The sequence below is a fragment of the Engystomops pustulosus genome, chromosome 6, assembly GCF_040894005.1.
Source record: "Engystomops pustulosus chromosome 6, aEngPut4.maternal, whole genome shotgun sequence".
NCBI classification, from domain to species: Eukaryota; Metazoa; Chordata; class Amphibia; order Anura; family Leptodactylidae; genus Engystomops; species Engystomops pustulosus.
Window position 1 is genome coordinate 138,639,237 of NC_092416.1, and position 17,361 is coordinate 138,656,597.

Genomic DNA, 17,361 nt, shown 5'->3' on the forward strand with positions numbered 1-17,361 from the left:
TAGGCAAAAATCCAAAACAAAACAGATGCATTTTCATTGCACTGTGTGAATAAGCCCTAAGTTGCATTTTTTCCGACTCGACTTATTGACAATTGTGGTGCTTTTTTTAACATAGAAAGGAGCATTGTTTTTCTAATCCTGCAGAATCTGTTATAGTAGTTTGGCTGAGCTCCTATAATACATCAGATTAATATGCAGGGCCACGTCACATAAGATATTAATCTATATGCATTTTTGGAATTAAATACAGGCTGAACCTGAAGGGGCAGTATCACCAGAAAATACCCCATTAAACTACTAGACCCCTCGGGTAGAGTATAAAATCTCCTGTTTAGCATTCCTACTTTTATATGAAATCTCACTATAGTTATAGGCAAATAATCTGAAGCGAGCCTGAGATGAGTCACAATAAGAGGCTGGATTCTTTAATATCATAATAAAGATAAGAAACTCATCTTCCAAATCACAGGCTTGTGATTTTGTATTCAATAAAATCAATGATACAGTCAGTTAAAGAAAAAGTTGTGAATCTCAGGTTCCCAACAAAGTCCTTCTTTTTGTTTATACGTAAATGGGTAAAATTTCACATAAAATAAGTAATGCTAGAAAGGACATTTCATACCATACCTGAGGGGGCAGCTAGTGTTTTGGGGTAAAAAACTGGTGGTAGTGGCCTTTCAAAATAAGAACAAGAAAAGTTTCTTAAAGAGAACCTGTCATGAGTATTTAGACCTATCAATCTTTTATCTAAGACAGTGTTACTACGATGCATTTCTTTCTTCTGGGATGTGGAATGATGTGGAAACATTAGAACTTCAAAAGTGTTTCATGCCCTGTCTACATTGGATCTGCTGGTCCATACTCTAAAATGGTATTTCTAACTTCAATAACATGTTCTTGTGGACCACCACAAGGAGATACTTTTTCATAAATGTTTGACACTTATTTTCCACTTGCTGTCTCTTAGAAAGAGCCTCCTCTGTTACAGCTGATAAGACATCATAGTTACTGGGAACTCCCTACTACGTGACACCAAAGATAAGGAGGCAAGAGGAATCCCCACCACGCCTAGCCCTCATGTCACGTGAGTAATCTTCCTTTGGTAACCATCCTATATCTAAAATAACTTGCTGTGATAACAGTGCATGGGCTTTAGCCATCAACATCATCATAGACCCTTTCAGACCATGAAGGCTTTTATTCCTGTATTACATCATTATGACTTCGCTGCTGTTTATTTTTAGAGCTTTGACCTATAATGGCCTCCATTTTTGCTTGATTATAAATTTGCCATTAAAAATTTGATAATATTGACTATGATCTAAACTTACAGGTTTGGTGGTACTCCTAAAGCTTCTCATAGGGCAAAGTAAGGCTTGTTTTAGACAACTGTTATATGGTCGTCTATCTAAAGTATTCATATTAACGCTTGAATCAACTATAACCCTCTGATGACAGTGTCCAGGAGAATGTGAGGCTTACAGTTGTTGAATCTTTTAAATGGACTTCGATCTGAACTAGGCAAAATCTAGGATGGGACATAAAACCTTTCACAGTTTTTAATAAAGATCCAGTTAATACGGGCGGCCCAAATGTTACAGACGGACTTCCCTGCCCTCTGTGACCCCTGGTGAAGCTCTCTGGATGCTTTACTTTAGTCCCAGGCTGCAATGATCAGCTGTAAGGTGTCTGAAATAAAGCTTCATTGATAATCCTTGTTCCTATGACAGCACAAAATTTTGAAAAGGTACAAAAAAAATGTTTGTCTGGAGTTACAATTATAAAATATGCCAGTTTCGAATTACATACAAATTCATCTTAAGAACAAACCTAAAGAACCTGTCTTGTACTTAACCCGGGGACTGCCTGTATATTACAACAATACAAATTAGTGACATTTAAGAAAAAATTCTAAAATGTGATGGTTGGAAACAGTTCTTGTTTAGCTTCAAATGTGTTATGGGATGATAGAAAAGAGCTTCTTATTTTTCTACAAATGGCTCCCTTTTGCCTGGTATTACAGCTATACAGTAATAAAGGCTGCCGGGCCAGTCTTAGCAATAGAAAAAGGGGCACTGTTTCTGATGAAAAAAAATACCTTTCCAACAGGTAATAGACAGTTTAGAAATTGCTTACTTATTCTGTCATCCATCAACAGTACATACAAGGCAGACATTGGACAAAAGTTGTCAGAAATTGTAGCATTAGGACTTTGTCTCTAGGGATCTAGAGCCTTATGCTACTTGATATACAGGTGGTCCCCTACTTAAGAACACCCAACTTACAGACAACCCCTAGTTCCAACTTCCAAGGGTCCGTTTGTATAATTTACTGACCTTTGTCCTTAGTCTACAATAAAAAGCTATAATAGTTATTAAAGGTGTCTGCAATGAAGCTTTATAGTTAATCCTGGTTCTTATGACAACCCAACATTTTTAAAATCCAGTTCTCACAAAGATAAAAAAAAATTTGGCTGAGGCTACAATTATAGAATATATAATTTCGACTTACATACAAATTCAACTTGAGAACAAATCTACAGAACCTATCTTGTACGTAACCCAGGGACTGCCTGTATACAGAATGAAATGTTTCTTGTGTTGTGTGCAACTTCCATGAAACTTTTTAAATCCTGTATAACTTGTGTATGACTATTACAAGAATGGGCACATAGTGCTCTAAAAGATCTGTGTAGAACTCCAGATTTTTGAGATTGATTCCACAGAAAATACTTTTGTTAGCGCAATGTCAAGTAGTAATCTAGAATAAAAGCTCCTCGCCACCTTACATCCATCTATATCTAAACCTAGCCAGATATTAGCCGCTATCACCCCTGGACAGACTTTGCACATCCCCAGTATCTCTGACAAAGCTGCTCTGCAGAATTTGTGCAGTTAGCAAGGTCAGCAGCTCTGGGTGGAGAAAATTTGGGTGGAGGGAGAAGACCAGTGTATGATGGGTGCATTGTTTAAATAAGAGCGGCAAAGTTAATTACTGGAACACGTATCTGTGTATATAAGATATAGATATATATACATATACATATATGAGACTTTAATTTACACTGCAGATTTTCTATATTTTTATGTAGATATATATTTGAATGAACTGATCTCATTACAGTGTATGGAACATGATATGTCATTGAACCAAGACAAAGGGAACCCATTAAGAACTTAATTGAGGTCCAGTAGATGGAGCACCAGCATTAATGAAAGGGACAAGACACTCTTGTAGAATGTGTAGCCACTTGGACACCATAGTGCAATAGTGCATGGTACCAGGGGCGTAACTTGAGGGGGTGCAGAGGGTGCGATCGCAACCGGGCCCAGGAGGCTTAGGGGCCCATAAGGTGTCACTTTCCCATATTAGAAGACTAGTACTATAAAACATACCTAGTCAGGGGGCCTGGCACAGACTTTGCACTGTGGCCCTGCAGATTCAAATTACGCCACTGCATGGTACTAAATGATTATTTATAACCAATGAAAATGTATGCAGTTAATTAAAGCAACAATCAGGCATTTTAGGTATTTTCTCCATCATTAACAACCAATGTCTTAAAATCTAACACATCTTGTATCCACTGTAATATTGTAACAAGATAGCAAAATTTAAACAATTGTATAACACCAGTCCAAGTGAGTTCTCCATGACCTTAGGCTTCAATAGCTTCTATTTTCTGAAGAAATTCTGGACATTTTTTAGTAAAAATGGACAGATTTTACATAGAACAAAATCCGTTAATCAGTTTCTTGAAATATTGTTGAGATGTTAGACAAGATAAGTTAGGTTTTAAGAGTTCTTTGAATTCATGATGCATGGGTAATCTCATAGACCTCATCTTACATTCCAATATACCTAATTATCTTAATTTTAATATGGTTTTCCTAGATGATCGATGATCATCTCTACCCTCTACTTATTGATAGCCAAGTCATTTCCCCATTTGGAACCTACCTGGATCACCAGTCCTTGCAGGGTCTTTTCCTACTTCGGGTCTTGCACTCCCGGGACCAACTGTTTGTTCCAAAACCCTGAGTCACCAAAGTCATTGAAGCCTCCTCCCTCTGCCAAAATTGAGCCTTATCTTCCCATACACACAGCTCCCTCAAACCTCCACCTCTCTGCCCCTCCTCTTCTGCGCTCCATCTCCAATGGTTTATACTTAAAGTTGAGTTACTATTAACATAGTTTTTTTTTTTTTTGGAAAAGAATGTTGTTTTGAGGGGCAGTGAAAACCTAATGGGATAGTTATAGAGTCACTCACCAATTATGATCCCATACTTCATGGGTCATAAATGCAAGTCCTGCAGCATCCTGCTATGCTTTCCTGTAGTAACAAGCCATGTCCAAAGTAGATTTTAATTTTATGTTCTTATTTATCCTTTACAATCAAACTAAGTATCTTTAATTCCTTCTTCCTAACTGACTTCTTAGCTGACTTATAGCTGTACAATTGGACATTTTCTATCTATAGCTACTGCCCCTTTGAATTTGCCCCATCCAGCAAAGTATTTCTCCCGTCTTTTTCCACACACTTACACTCCATCTTCATAGGCCTAGCAATGAAACCAAGCTGAACCCTCATCATTTAGGATCTCTTTCAACTAAAGCAGCCCATGAATTATAGATCAAGGCATTGTCTGTGATCCCCTGTGCACATTTCTTTTAATTTAGCATTAATCCAATCTAATTTCCTGCATGTTAGCAGAATAATCCATTCCACTGGAGGGAAATGCCATCAAGAATAATATGCACATGAAGTACAATGACTACAGACCAGGGGCGATACCTGCATGAGGAATGGAGACTTGTGGGCTGTTGACAACAACAGGTATGAAGACTAGGGAGCTACTGGCAACAAGAAAGATGGAGAACTCGGAGCTCTTTGAAAAAAAGGAGGTAATTTTGAGCTTTGATAACCATACAATTGAGGCAAGTAGGTTGAGGGGCTAGTCGGGTATGGAGAAAGAATAAAAGAAAAAACACAATTTTTCTCAATAGATTTTTATTATTCTCTTGTTCTCAAAGAAGAAACAGTTCACATTTCTACTACCCAACAGTGTCTCCACATCTTATCAGCTTCAAGCGTTTCTGCCATGGTGCATTTCTTGGTTCTTTCCTTTTCGATCTTTAACATCTTTTTGTAAAGAATAATATTGTAAATGTATAGTTTCTACATAGAGAATGGTAATCAGGTAGCCAATGGCTATTCATATACACACCCTTCAACCACAACATGAAGCCTAATATTTAGTATATCCCCCTCATGCCACCAAACTGCTTCCCGCTGTTGCTTTGTACAGTCTGTACAGCATTGCCAGGTATTCAGTGCTTAAACTGTATACAGGGAGTATTAGGAGGCATTACCTCGCTCAGACATAGGTTAACAGAAAGCGTCCACTGTTATTAGGAAATTTAAAATACAAGCAAAGGGCATAGACAGGCTTTCTCTAGGGCTGTGAGGCACAAAGATCCGGCGGGGAATGCTAAGAGAGGTTGGCTTTTATCCAATTTCCTGGGAATGGCCAGCACCAATCAGTGGTGCCCTTGCCCTTTAAATCTTCCAGCACCCTAGGAGGCGCGGACGCGTGCTGGACTGCTGGATCCAGAGCAGGATCATGGATAGGTAAGGCAGCAGGGAGAGGAGCTGGGGACCGCAGAGAGGCCCGGGTGTGCCAGTGACCCGAGATGTGGGTCGTGGGGGCACCCGTGACAGTGCGCCAACATTGTGCCAGCTAAGGAGATGGGTTAATGTCATGAAAAGAAGGCATTGGTGCCACCATAGTTATACATAGGTTGAAAGGGACACACTACGGTAGATCAGTATTACAATGTATTATTCTGGAAAAGTGATGGTCTGAAATAAAAATGTAGTACAATAATTTAATATACAGGATGAAAACAGCAAAAACAAATGTTATAATCTAAATTGGGTATTGGCCTAATAGTTCTGACCCATAAATAATGGTTGCATATTACTTACCAAAAACATATGAAGCACTGAGATGGCAGGATATTAGGTAATTTACCAACCTACATCTATTAAAAGTTCTGCTCTGCTTTCTTGATTTGTAAAGTGAAGCCTCCTGTCTTTTACACATTCATTAAAGGCAGATGTGTAGAACTTATGGGTACGTTCTGTTATGCAAGTCCGGAAACTGTTCTTGGAGCAGGATTTTGCACAATTTGACAGAAAAAGAACTTTAAAAATATGCAGATTATCTGGAGACGCTCAGGCTGACAATACCATCGCCGTCTTTTAATTTATGCACGCCCCACACTGTAATAGTACCGCCTGCTCCCACCCATAGAGCTTGGAGAAAGCTTGTGTCCTGCACTCTCCAAGCTCTGGCTCCCACACGTTCCTGCTCTTACTTGGAACTGTTCCAGGACTTGCATAACCAAACGCACACAGAAGATGTACACATCTACCATCAGTTAAGCTGATGGTAGATACTACATGGTATCACAGGAAAAGTCTGAGAGTAGTCTGAATATGAGCACCCCACATATACAAACCAACATCCTTTTTTTTTTTTTTTTAGAAAAGTCACCTATGACCACTATATCCCGAAAATAGGAACACACACAACACCTTTCAGAGAACCGGAATTACCCACTCTATGTCCTCTGTGCTAGGCTAAGATGTTACATACTGTGTAGATATGCATACCCGAAATGGTGCTTGGTGAGAGCCTTCACCAAGACATGGTATTCTAAATGGAAAAATGTGAACTGAGACCATTGGACTGTAATATCTGTAAAGTAATCTTTTCTTTTCTGTACAATTCATAACTTGCCCAATAAAAATGGTATAAAAAAACTGATAGTAGATTCCCCTTAATATTCAACTTGTACAAGCTATGCATTCATTTATGTTGAATCGCTGCAGAATTTACCAGGTTGTTATTTCGCAGGCAGTCCACAAGCAATGGAAACCATCCTAAATCGGTTGGTTTATGGAGTGTGTTTGTGCCACAATTTATGCTGCAGCAGGGACCAAAATCCACAGCAAAAAAGTGACACCTTTTTTACATAGAGTATATTCTAATTATCCAAATCCCATTCAATACACTAATACTATACAGCAGTTTTTTCACATGCAAAACTCATACTCAATACTTACCATGTGCAGGCGGTGTGCAGCTTCCAAATTAGTGTTAATTGGTGAGGATTTGTTTTATTTTTTTTGATTTCACAGCTTCCACAGTTGTCGGCCAAAAGTCTTTTTATTAGGCCTCAAAAGTGCAGCAAACTCTTTCAGTCTTGAGCCGTGTTAAAAATGAAGGATAAAAGACTACACTGGAGATCAAAAAAGAAAACACAATTTCCTAAATGTCAAGGTCACTGTGTAGTCCTATGTAAATATATCCTAACATGTGGATAATAGCAGTATTGTAAGCTTATTTCATAAATTGTACTGTACAGTACAGCATAAAATGCAATTGAGATAATTGTAAAAGAAAACTAATCAAAATTACACTTTGATACCTGCAAGTTATTGGTGTTAATCTGGCACCTGGTGATAATTTCCATAATGACCTGACAAAACTTTACTATTTTTTAATGGATGTGGATCACGAATGTCAGAAAAAGTATATGGGTCTGCAAAAAAAAAAAAACTAATGAAATATGCTTTCACTGATGAAGCTGTGTGTTGGCTTCAAAGCAATGTTAAACCTTCAGATTTTTTTGCGGATACAGAGACAAAATGAATGCATCACGAAGACAATTTAAGAAATAAACAGAGACAAAATGCAACAGATGTGCAACGGAAGCTGAGCACCAACGCCAATGTGAACCTGCCCTTCCTTTCCTTGCTGAGTGTACACTTACTACTGATTGCAATTTTCACTGTTCACCAGTCAAACTAGGAAAAAGTTTTTCAATACCAAGGGAATTTCAGGGATTCAGAAACCTAATCTGACAAAATCTGCCCCCCAAAACTTAAGCTTTCCTACCAAGCCTTACTATGTGCAAAATCAAGTACAATAGGCATATTCAGGAGAAATTGTGTAACTGCATTTTCTCCTTGAACTGCCTGTGAAAAAGGAAAATGTGAGGCTTTGGTAAAAAAATTTTTACGAAAAAAAAAATGTTTCCATTTGGCCCAAAGATAATACATTTTATGAAATTCCTGTGGGGTGAAAATCATCACTAATAACCCCTTGATACATTCCTTAAGCACCATATTTTACACACAGTCAGATAACCCTCTTTCCCATCCAGGGCCTGTTGTTTGCCAGCAAGTTTATGACTATGTACAGTATATGGCATTACCATGTTAAAGGGAAACAATCATGTTCTGTGAAATACCAGTATGTTTTACATTCACACTACTATATTGGAAAAATTGTATGAGAGGTTTCCAAACTTTAATATAGTTTTCTGGAACTTCATGGGTAAATGCATCATTTAGCCTGGGTATGGGAAAATTGGGATATAGTGGTTGCCCCTTTGCCCACTGTATTATCCAGCAACCCAATAGCTGTCTTGTTAATAAGTGTACCTGCTGCATGTATGATGAATGATGCTTTCCTGTAATATTGGTCACACCTGATTACTGTATTGTCACAATGGTGGCTAAGGTGCAGCTGTATACTATATAGAAGAAAAACAATAACTCAGCTGAATTTCAGGCTTGGCTGCGGACCAGGCAGCTGATGGGAAAGTAATATGGTCATCTTTATTGTGCTGGATCCAATAACAAGGTAAAAGTAGAACTCCACTCCTAACTTTTATGTGGTTTTTTTTTTTCATCAAATAAAATTTTATTGAACAGTTTTTTTTTGCTTTTTACATACATCAGAACAAAAACAATCTGATTGTTGTAACTTAAACAAAGGATAAGTCGCAAGTAGCAAATATGGACTCAAGCCTATGGTGGGGAACGCTTATGGTGGGGAAGGAATCTTTTTCATTCTCAATTAGCCCCAAACTTACAAATTCTCAAGCAGCCAGTAAAAATATGCCACTCCATTTGTTATACATTATTTCAGAAATTACTCACATGTGGACGTCAAGTGCTATATGGGCACACGGAAGGGAAGCAGAGCCATCACATTTTCTGGGGGCAGATTTAGCTGGAATTAAAGGGGTTTCCCCATTAAAAAAAAGATTTCAAATTTCAATCCATTAGGGATGTTTACACAATAACAATAATTTTTAACCCCCTTACTTTACAATTTTAATTTTATTGCAGTTGTAGCTCCTATAACTCCAGTATGGAGATGAATCCAAAGAGTGGGTGGGTACTCTCTAAGCAGACACTTTATGATCCCTCTAGTGTTGTGAGATGCTGTGTGCTGACCATATGCTTAGATTATCAGGGTCCAGGTGTATCTACACTTTTATTTAGCTTCTTAACATTCACTAGTATCTGACATATAGGAAAAGTAAGATGAGACAGATGAGAGATGATGAGATCCATGAGATGGATTTAACACATATTGACAACCTCTCAGCACTGCTACATCTTGACTACGCATAAACACAATCAGCACTGCTACAACTCCTGCCCAGCAATAAAGATCTTACTTGTTTGCAGCTTGTATATTATTTAGTCTCCATACAATGCTGCTTGGCAGCAGGAAGTGTCTGAGAGTCTGTGTGTGAGGTCGTCCTGGAATGCATGGGGAAGGGGCGATGTAGTGACACACTGCAGCGAGCAGGCTGGAGAAGATATCCATAAGAAGAATCTGCTCTGCCCAACCTGAAGTCAGAAAATTTACCGGATCCAGGGGGAACCAAAATTGTATACACCAGGACTGATAGAGACAGATTGGAATTATCTGTACAATGCTGTATTTTTGTTGATAACAGTGAATTGGAGAATGTGTTATTTTGTTATCCTCAGTATATTTAAGAATCTTGTCTTTGTGGGAATACCCATTTAATATGGTGGTCTTTAAACAGTCTGGTTCAATAGCAGCTTTCACCATCACAAACCTATGTATTTTATTTATACTTTGCTTCCCAAAGGGGAGAGTTGAAATTGGGACTCTGCTGCTATAGGGACCAGCACTGGTGTATCATATGCCCTATTATTAAAGGGGTTGTACACTTTCAGCAAATAATTGATATTATTTGTATGAGGAAAAGTTATACAATTTTCCAAAATACTTTCTGTATCAATTCCTTGGCTTTTTACAGTTTACTTCCCGTGGATAGAATGCTGTCCATGGTCATGTGATGGTCACTCAGGTGCATAAGCCGTTATTATTACAGAGAGTTATTAGAGCCGTGTGATAATAACAGCTCATGTACTTGTGTGTCCATCACAAGACCATGGAAAGATTTCTAACCACATTGTTTTAGCTCAATTCAAATTGTGTTACTTGAAGCCCCTCGGCTGCAGTGCATAAACTCTATGAGGGGCCTCCACATATGTATTATTTATGGTGTTCTTCCTATATGGTCACCTTATTGCACCAACACTATCTCTGTACCTCTTACGACCCTAACTATGTTACCGTCATTTTAGTATTATAGAATTTTATTAAAAAATTACCAACCCAGGAAAATATATGTACAGGCGGGCCCCTACTTAAGAACACCCGACTTACAGGCGACCCCTAGTTACAAACGGACCTCTGGATTTTGGTAATTCACTATACTTCAGCCCTTGGCTTTAATATTCAGATGTATGAGTTATAAAAGGTGTCTACAAATATGCTTTATTGTTAATTCTGGTTCTTATGACAACCCAACATTTGTAAAAATCCAATTGTCACAGAGACCAAAAAAATTCTAGCTGGGGTTACAATTATAAACTATACAGTTCAAACTTGCATACAAATTCAACTTAAGAACAAATCTACAGAACCTATCTTGCACGTAACCCAGGGACTGCCCGTATATGTTGTTCTGGCAAAATAGGATGGAATCCAATATGGCTATTGTTACTGTTACATATAGAAATCCAACCTATTCTGTATAAGCTGACTTTTAGGGTATCTGTACATGTTATAGAATGGTTTCAGGATTTACCACTGGGGTAATCCTCAAACTATTTCACAAGCATCAAAAAATAGCAAAAGATTTTTTATTTCTGATGTTTATAATGATGTTCTGCCTTAGCATCTGCAGCATTAAATGATGTGACATTTATTTGCTGCAGATAAATAAACTGCAGAGGAGAGGTGTTTTTGCTACAGATTTTATTTTTTGCTATTTGTGTATGGGCTTGCGATCAATGCTACAATGTTACCATACAGTGGGTACAGAAAGTATTCAGACCCCTTGATCTTACCAATCGGCTCTAATGAAACAAAGAGCGGAACATTTCAAGAAAGTTCTTTATTGCTCATTAATGTACACTCTTCACCCCCATCTTGACAAAAAACTGTTTAATTTATTAAACAAGAAAAACTGAAATATCACATGGTCATAAGTATTCAGCCCCTTTGCTCAGTATAGAGTAGAAGCAGTTTTGGAGCCAGTACAGCCAGGAGTCTTCTTGGAAATGATGCAAGTTTTCCACACCTGGATTTGGGGATCCTCTACCTCTTCTTGCAAATCCCTGTTCCCTCAGGTTGGATGGTGAACATTGGTGGACGCCATTTTCAAGTCTCTCCAGAGGTGCTCAACTGGGTTTAGGTCTGGGCTCTGGCTGGGCCGGTCAGGAATGATCACGGAGTTGTTCTGAAGCTACTGCTTTGTTATTTTAGTGTGCTTTGTTTATGTGGCTCATTGTCTTGTTTGAAGACCAGTCTTAGATCAAGAGCACTCTGGAAGAGGTTTTCATCCAGGTTATCTCTGTACTTGGTCGCAATCATCTTTCCTTGCAACCAGTCGTCCGGTCCGTGCAGCTGAAAAACACCCCCATAGCCTGATGCTGCCACCACAATGTGTTTTTTTTTTTTTGCAAACTGTTTACTACAATTTTTGTATGTGTCTACACTGACATAATATAAGACTCTATACCCATAGCTGATTACCTTCTTTCTATGTGCTGGTATAAAATACGCTGTCTGCATCTGTCATGTGCTGATATAATCACTGAGGGATCCAGTGCTGTTAGGTGACTAAGCTTTTTCTGCTGCTTCAGTATATGCTGCTCCTCCCTGTCATCGCCCCACAAAGAAATCGCTCAGCATATTCCCTCCAAGACCCTCGAGAATAAGTACTATTCCCAGCGCAAACATGGGGCCATCCAGTATGGATACATGAAGTATCACACTGTACTGATTTAAAGAGATAAACCTATCTTAAAAAGGGTGTCCCTTGGCTACCATACAGATGAATGCTGATGTATAATTCTCTCTATTTAATTCTCTGGGAAATCTGAGGAAAGCTCTTCATGTGAAAAATATGATAGTCAAATATCTTTCAAACAGAATTTAGTGTGGATCCCAGAGATGGGATCAGGTAACGTATTACATATTTAAAATGGGTTTTATGAACCAGAGAAATGTGAAATATAAGTCTGTATTTATTGTATGTAACATGAATGCAAGGATTGGACTGATGTAAAGGGTATACTAGTTAAAGCTTCCTCTTAAAAGGGTGTGCATGAGTCTAAAGAAGAAAGGAACCGGTGTCACTCTTGGATTCTTTTGAGTGAATTCTGCAATATCACTCACAGCCCAAGTAAGTGAGAGCAGAAGTTTTACTACAGTATGTCCAGTTTTCCAGGGTCCTTCTGATAAGGATTGATTGGTGACGGATCCACTTTTCCTTTGTACTAATTTTAAATTTATTTCAAGGAATTCTAGAGATATAACACATGTATCCATGGGCAAAGACAGGTGTCACGGCTTGTAAAAAGCAAATAGCCTATTTGTCCTCTGGACAATCTGTTAACTAAACGAAATTATTAGCTTATATACATATCCGTTATAACAGCAGCCTCTAGTAGTCCTCATCTGTAACTAGTAGGTTTCAATCCTGCACTAGTTACTTCACTGGATACCTAAATGCTTGGCCTGCAATGTTATCAATGTAAGCCAGATGGAGCAAGGGAGTTCCGTATGTTAGCCCCTGGCTGCAAACTTCTCCAATATGTGAAATAGGACTTACATAGTTACTGTTGCATGTTACAAGTTATAGATATAGGTATCTAAATTTTCATGAATATCTCCTCCTATTACTCTATATAACCTCTCCCTATATCTCCTCCTATTACTCCATATACCCTCTCCCTATATCTCCTCCTATTACTCCATATAACATCTCCCTACATCTCCTCCTATTACTCCATATAACCTCTCCCTATATCTCCTCCTATTACTCCATATAACATCTCCCTATATCTCCTCCTATTACTCCATATAACATCTCCCTATATCTCCTCCTATTACTCTATATAACCTCTCCCTATATCTCCTCCTATTACTCCATATAACATCTCCCTATATCTCCTCCTATTACTCTATATCAGTGTTCCCCAACCACCGGTCCGCGGCCCAAGACCGGGCCTTGGAACACCTGGTACTGGGCCGCGCCTGGCCACTGTAAAACAAAAAAAACCCACCAAATAATGCACTGCTCTATTAACGACAAGCGTCATGATGTCATAACATCATGCTATTAGTGAAGGGAAGGAAGAGAAGACTTTTGCAGGGGAATGAGGAAGGTAAGTATTTTTGTTTTTGACAGAGTTTGGTTGGGAAAGGGGACATTGGAAGCATATGGTGAGGGAAGCAAAGGAAAGGAGACATGGAGGGAAGACATAAAGCAGTAAAGGGGACATGGGATGGAGCATGCTACAGGAAAAAGGACAATACAAGTTGGGGTGCTTCTTCAGGAAATGGAACGATGTAAGCTAAGCACACAGGGAGTTATGGTGGAGCATTCAAATATAGATTTTTAGCTATGAAACTATGACACCAGACCGCAACCCCCCACCGAACTGGTCCCTGAAGAAAATGTATGTTTACAGCTGGTCCCTGGGCAGAAAAAGGTTGGGGATCACTGCTCTATATAACCTCTCCCTATATCTCCTCCTATTACTCCATATAACATTTACCTATATCTCCTCCTATTACTCCATATAACATCCCCTATATCTCCTCCTATTACTCCATATAACATCTCCCTATATCTCCTCCTATTACTCCATATAACATTTACCTATATCTCCTCCTATTACTCCATATAACATCCCCTATATCTCCTCCTATTACTCCATATAACATCTCCCTATATCTCCTCCTATTACTCCATATAACATCCCCTATATCTCCTCCTATTACTCCATATAACATTTACCTATATCTCCTCCTATTACTCTATATAACATCTCCTATATCTCCTCCTATTACTCCATATAACATCTCCCTATATCTCCTCCTATTACTCCATATAACATCCCCTATATCTCCTCCTATTACTCCATACAACATCTCCCTATATCTCCTCCTATTACTCCATATAACATCTCCGTATATCTCCTCCTATTACTCCATATAACATCTCCCTACATCTCCTCCTATTACTCCATATAACATCTCCCTACATCTCCTCCTATTACTCCATATACCCTCTCCCTATATCTCCTCCTATTACTCCATATAACCTCTCCCTATATCTCCTCCTATTACTGCATATAACATCTCCCTATATCTCCTCCTATTACTCCATATAACATCTCCCTATATCTCCTCCTATTACTCTATATAACCTCTCCCTATATCTCCTCCTATTACTCCATATAACCTCTCCCTATATCTCCTCCTATTACTCCATATAACCTCTCCCTATATCTCCTCCTATTACTCCATATAACATCTCCCTATATCTCCTCCTATTACTCCATATAACATCTCCCTATATCTCCTCCTATTACTCCATATAACATCTCCCTATATCTCCTCCTATTACTCCATATAATCTTTCCCTATATACTCTCGCTATAAGTCTGTTAGAATTATTTAGCTAATCCTATTCTTCAGCATGCATTTGTATAACAGGATGCCTTCTGTAGAAGGCTCTATTCTTTCATTTCTGGCTCCTTTGTGTTGTCCTTCCCTCCATCACTATAACCTGACTTCCCTCCTCCCCCTCTTGTCTTCCCAGGCCTGGTGACGTCACTGGCAGCGTTCAGCTTCAGCACCACGGAGAGCAGCCTCTCCCCATCCTTCCTCATCTCTGCTCCATCCATCCTGCTAGCCCATAGGAGGGGGCAGAGAGCCACAGGCCTGCAGGAGGAGGTGGGGAGGGGTCCTGGCTGGTAGGGAGAAGCCTGCAGGCCTGCTGGTGGTCAGGAGCAGCCTTTGTGGGGATAGGAAGTCTGATTCTCCGGCTTTGCATGGAACCAAGCTTCATTCAGTCAGCCATGGCTTTGGGCTTGCCATCTAAAAAGGCTTCTTCAAGGAATATTGCTGTGGAGAGAAAGAACCTTCTTACTGTGTGCAGGTACGATTTCTAAGGAAGTAGGGGAAGGGAAAGAGGGGTAAAGAATTGCAAAAATGGCTTCAGGAATTCACAACCTTGAGCAGTGTCAAAAGAAATTGTGGGTGCATGCTTACAAGGTGAAAGTCAAGGAGACGGAAGGGTCCTTCAAAGATCAGCTATAAGATTTCTAGGTATGAAAGAGATTACAGAAATGAGGAGAATATAGGGTTAAGGAAATGTGGTTGCAACAATTTCCACAGGATATCATCATTAAAGGGGAGGACTGAGGTTCACCGTCTATGGGAATGCATGGAAGATGGGAACAGGAAGTGACATCAGGATGAGAGGTTGAGGGACTTAATCACAAGATGTGTCGCCATATTTAGAGAATAGGGATATTTATGGAGTGTGAAAGTCACAGAGTTAGTTATTAACCATGTATCTTCCTAATCTCAAAGAAGAAAACTGATCTGCCATTCCTGAGAAACTTTCAGATAAAGATGAAGCAAATGCATATATATATATATTATGACATGAGGGTTAAGATGCTTAAGACCATATGTAGCCTTGAAACCTTGTCTTATATAGGGTTGACTTGCTGCTTTAAATGCTCAGTTGATCTCGGATTTCTGCACTTTTGGTTATAGGCAGTGGGACGTGCAAAGGATACAGATCTTTAGGTAACAAACCTAAAATGTAGATGAATAGATGTTCCTTTTTAAAGCAAACTGATACAGGCAGTCCCAGGGTTACGTCCAAGATAGGGTCAACATCTGCAAAGAGTTTGTATGTTCTTTCACAATTGCAGTGAAAGTACTGTGCCCATTCTTTCTGTCATTTGATGATGGTCAAGAATTGCATTAACCTGGCGTTTAAATAAATGTATTATTAATAATAAGTGAAAACTTGTTTAACCAGGTTCTCAGTGAAGACCCTCTTGGAGAAATACACAGCAGAGCCTATTGACGATTCCTCAGAAGAGTTTGTAAACTTTGCTGCAATTTTAGAACATATCCTGAGCCACCGCTTTAAAGGTAAGGACTCTCATCCCCCAACCCTACATTTAACACTTGGAATCAGAATAGGATGGGTCAAAACATTCCAATACTCTGAAAAAACTTCAGTTAAGCTATTTTATACAGACTTCTTTTTGAGTTGCTTTAACTATAAGACTTTCTACTAGTGAATCGGTGGTTGTTGTCTGACCAGCATGCTAGTGTCTAGCATCTCAAAGGGAACCTGTCATTAGCAATTGGCCTAATAAAACACTACCAAAATTTTTAAAGCAGCATAATACCTTCTAGTTTTTGTTTCTTTCGTGGTCCTGTGTGGTGGCATCACCCAGAAAATCAACTTTGAAGTGAGATGTAAATTGGTTTTATTAAATCAAGGAGGTGGAGAGTTCAACACTGAAATCCAAATGTGGAGCTCTGAATGACTCCTTCTCTGGCATAGAGATCTGGTTAGTGATTTCTCTGGATGTAGGACTATCAATTACAGTGAAGGGGCTTTCTGAGGAAGAGAGAGCTTGACTTCAGTGTTAAAATCTTTACCTCCATGACTTTATACAACTAATTTCCATCTCACTTCCAAGTAGATTTACTGGATTAGGTCACCACACTGGGCCATGACATAAACATGATTTGGAAGGTGTGCCCACTACTACTACTTGATAAAATACTGGTAGTGGTTTAGTCCATTTCTGCTGATAGGTTCCCTTTAAGTAATACTATAGTCTGTGATTGCTATTATGTTTGTGTGCACCCCATGATAATGTTGTAAAATTGGTGATGAAGCAGCACTCCGTATAGTGAAAAAATATTCGCTTTATTCCACCGTGAAAAACATGCAACGTTTCCCCTTATCAATAAAGGCATTTTCAAGCATGAAAATGCCTTTATTGATAAGGTGAAAAGTTGCATGTTTTTCACGGTGGAATAAAGCTAATATTTTACTAGTACGGTGGGTTGTGTCCGAACCCGTTTGGAAGATTTTTGCACCCGGTTTTATCTCTTGCTC

The 17,361-nt window shown here is 39.0% G+C and overlaps 2 protein-coding genes across 8 annotated transcripts in view; one reads left to right on the top strand and one right to left on the bottom strand.

Annotated features, from left to right (window-relative positions):
* Positions 1-4,092, bottom strand: part of SLC4A1 (solute carrier family 4 member 1 (Diego blood group)) — a 40,525-nt gene extending 36,433 nt beyond the window's left edge. For 2 of the 3 annotated variants that reach the window (XM_072111329.1, XM_072111330.1), the window contains exon 1: positions 3,961-4,092. The gene's annotated coding sequence lies outside the window, so the exon portion shown is untranslated. The remainder of the gene's footprint in view (positions 1-3,960) is intronic. The other variant, XM_072111333.1, reaches the window with a different exon arrangement.
* The window catches only part of RUNDC3A (RUN domain containing 3A), a 41,747-nt gene that overhangs the window by 10,031 nt on the left and 14,355 nt on the right, over positions 1-17,361 (top strand). For 3 of the 5 annotated variants that reach the window (XM_072111335.1, XM_072111340.1, XM_072111338.1), the window contains exons 2-5: positions 968-1,084; positions 4,715-4,905; positions 15,025-15,363; positions 16,261-16,376. In XM_072111335.1, coding sequence (XP_071967436.1) covers positions 15,257-15,363; positions 16,261-16,376 — 223 coding nt within the window. In that variant the 5' untranslated portion in view covers positions 968-1,084; positions 4,715-4,905; positions 15,025-15,256. Of the gene's footprint in view, positions 1-967; positions 1,085-4,711; positions 4,906-15,024; positions 15,364-16,260; positions 16,377-17,361 lie in introns of all 5 variants that reach the window. The other 2 variants (XM_072111339.1, XM_072111336.1) reach the window with 2 other exon arrangements.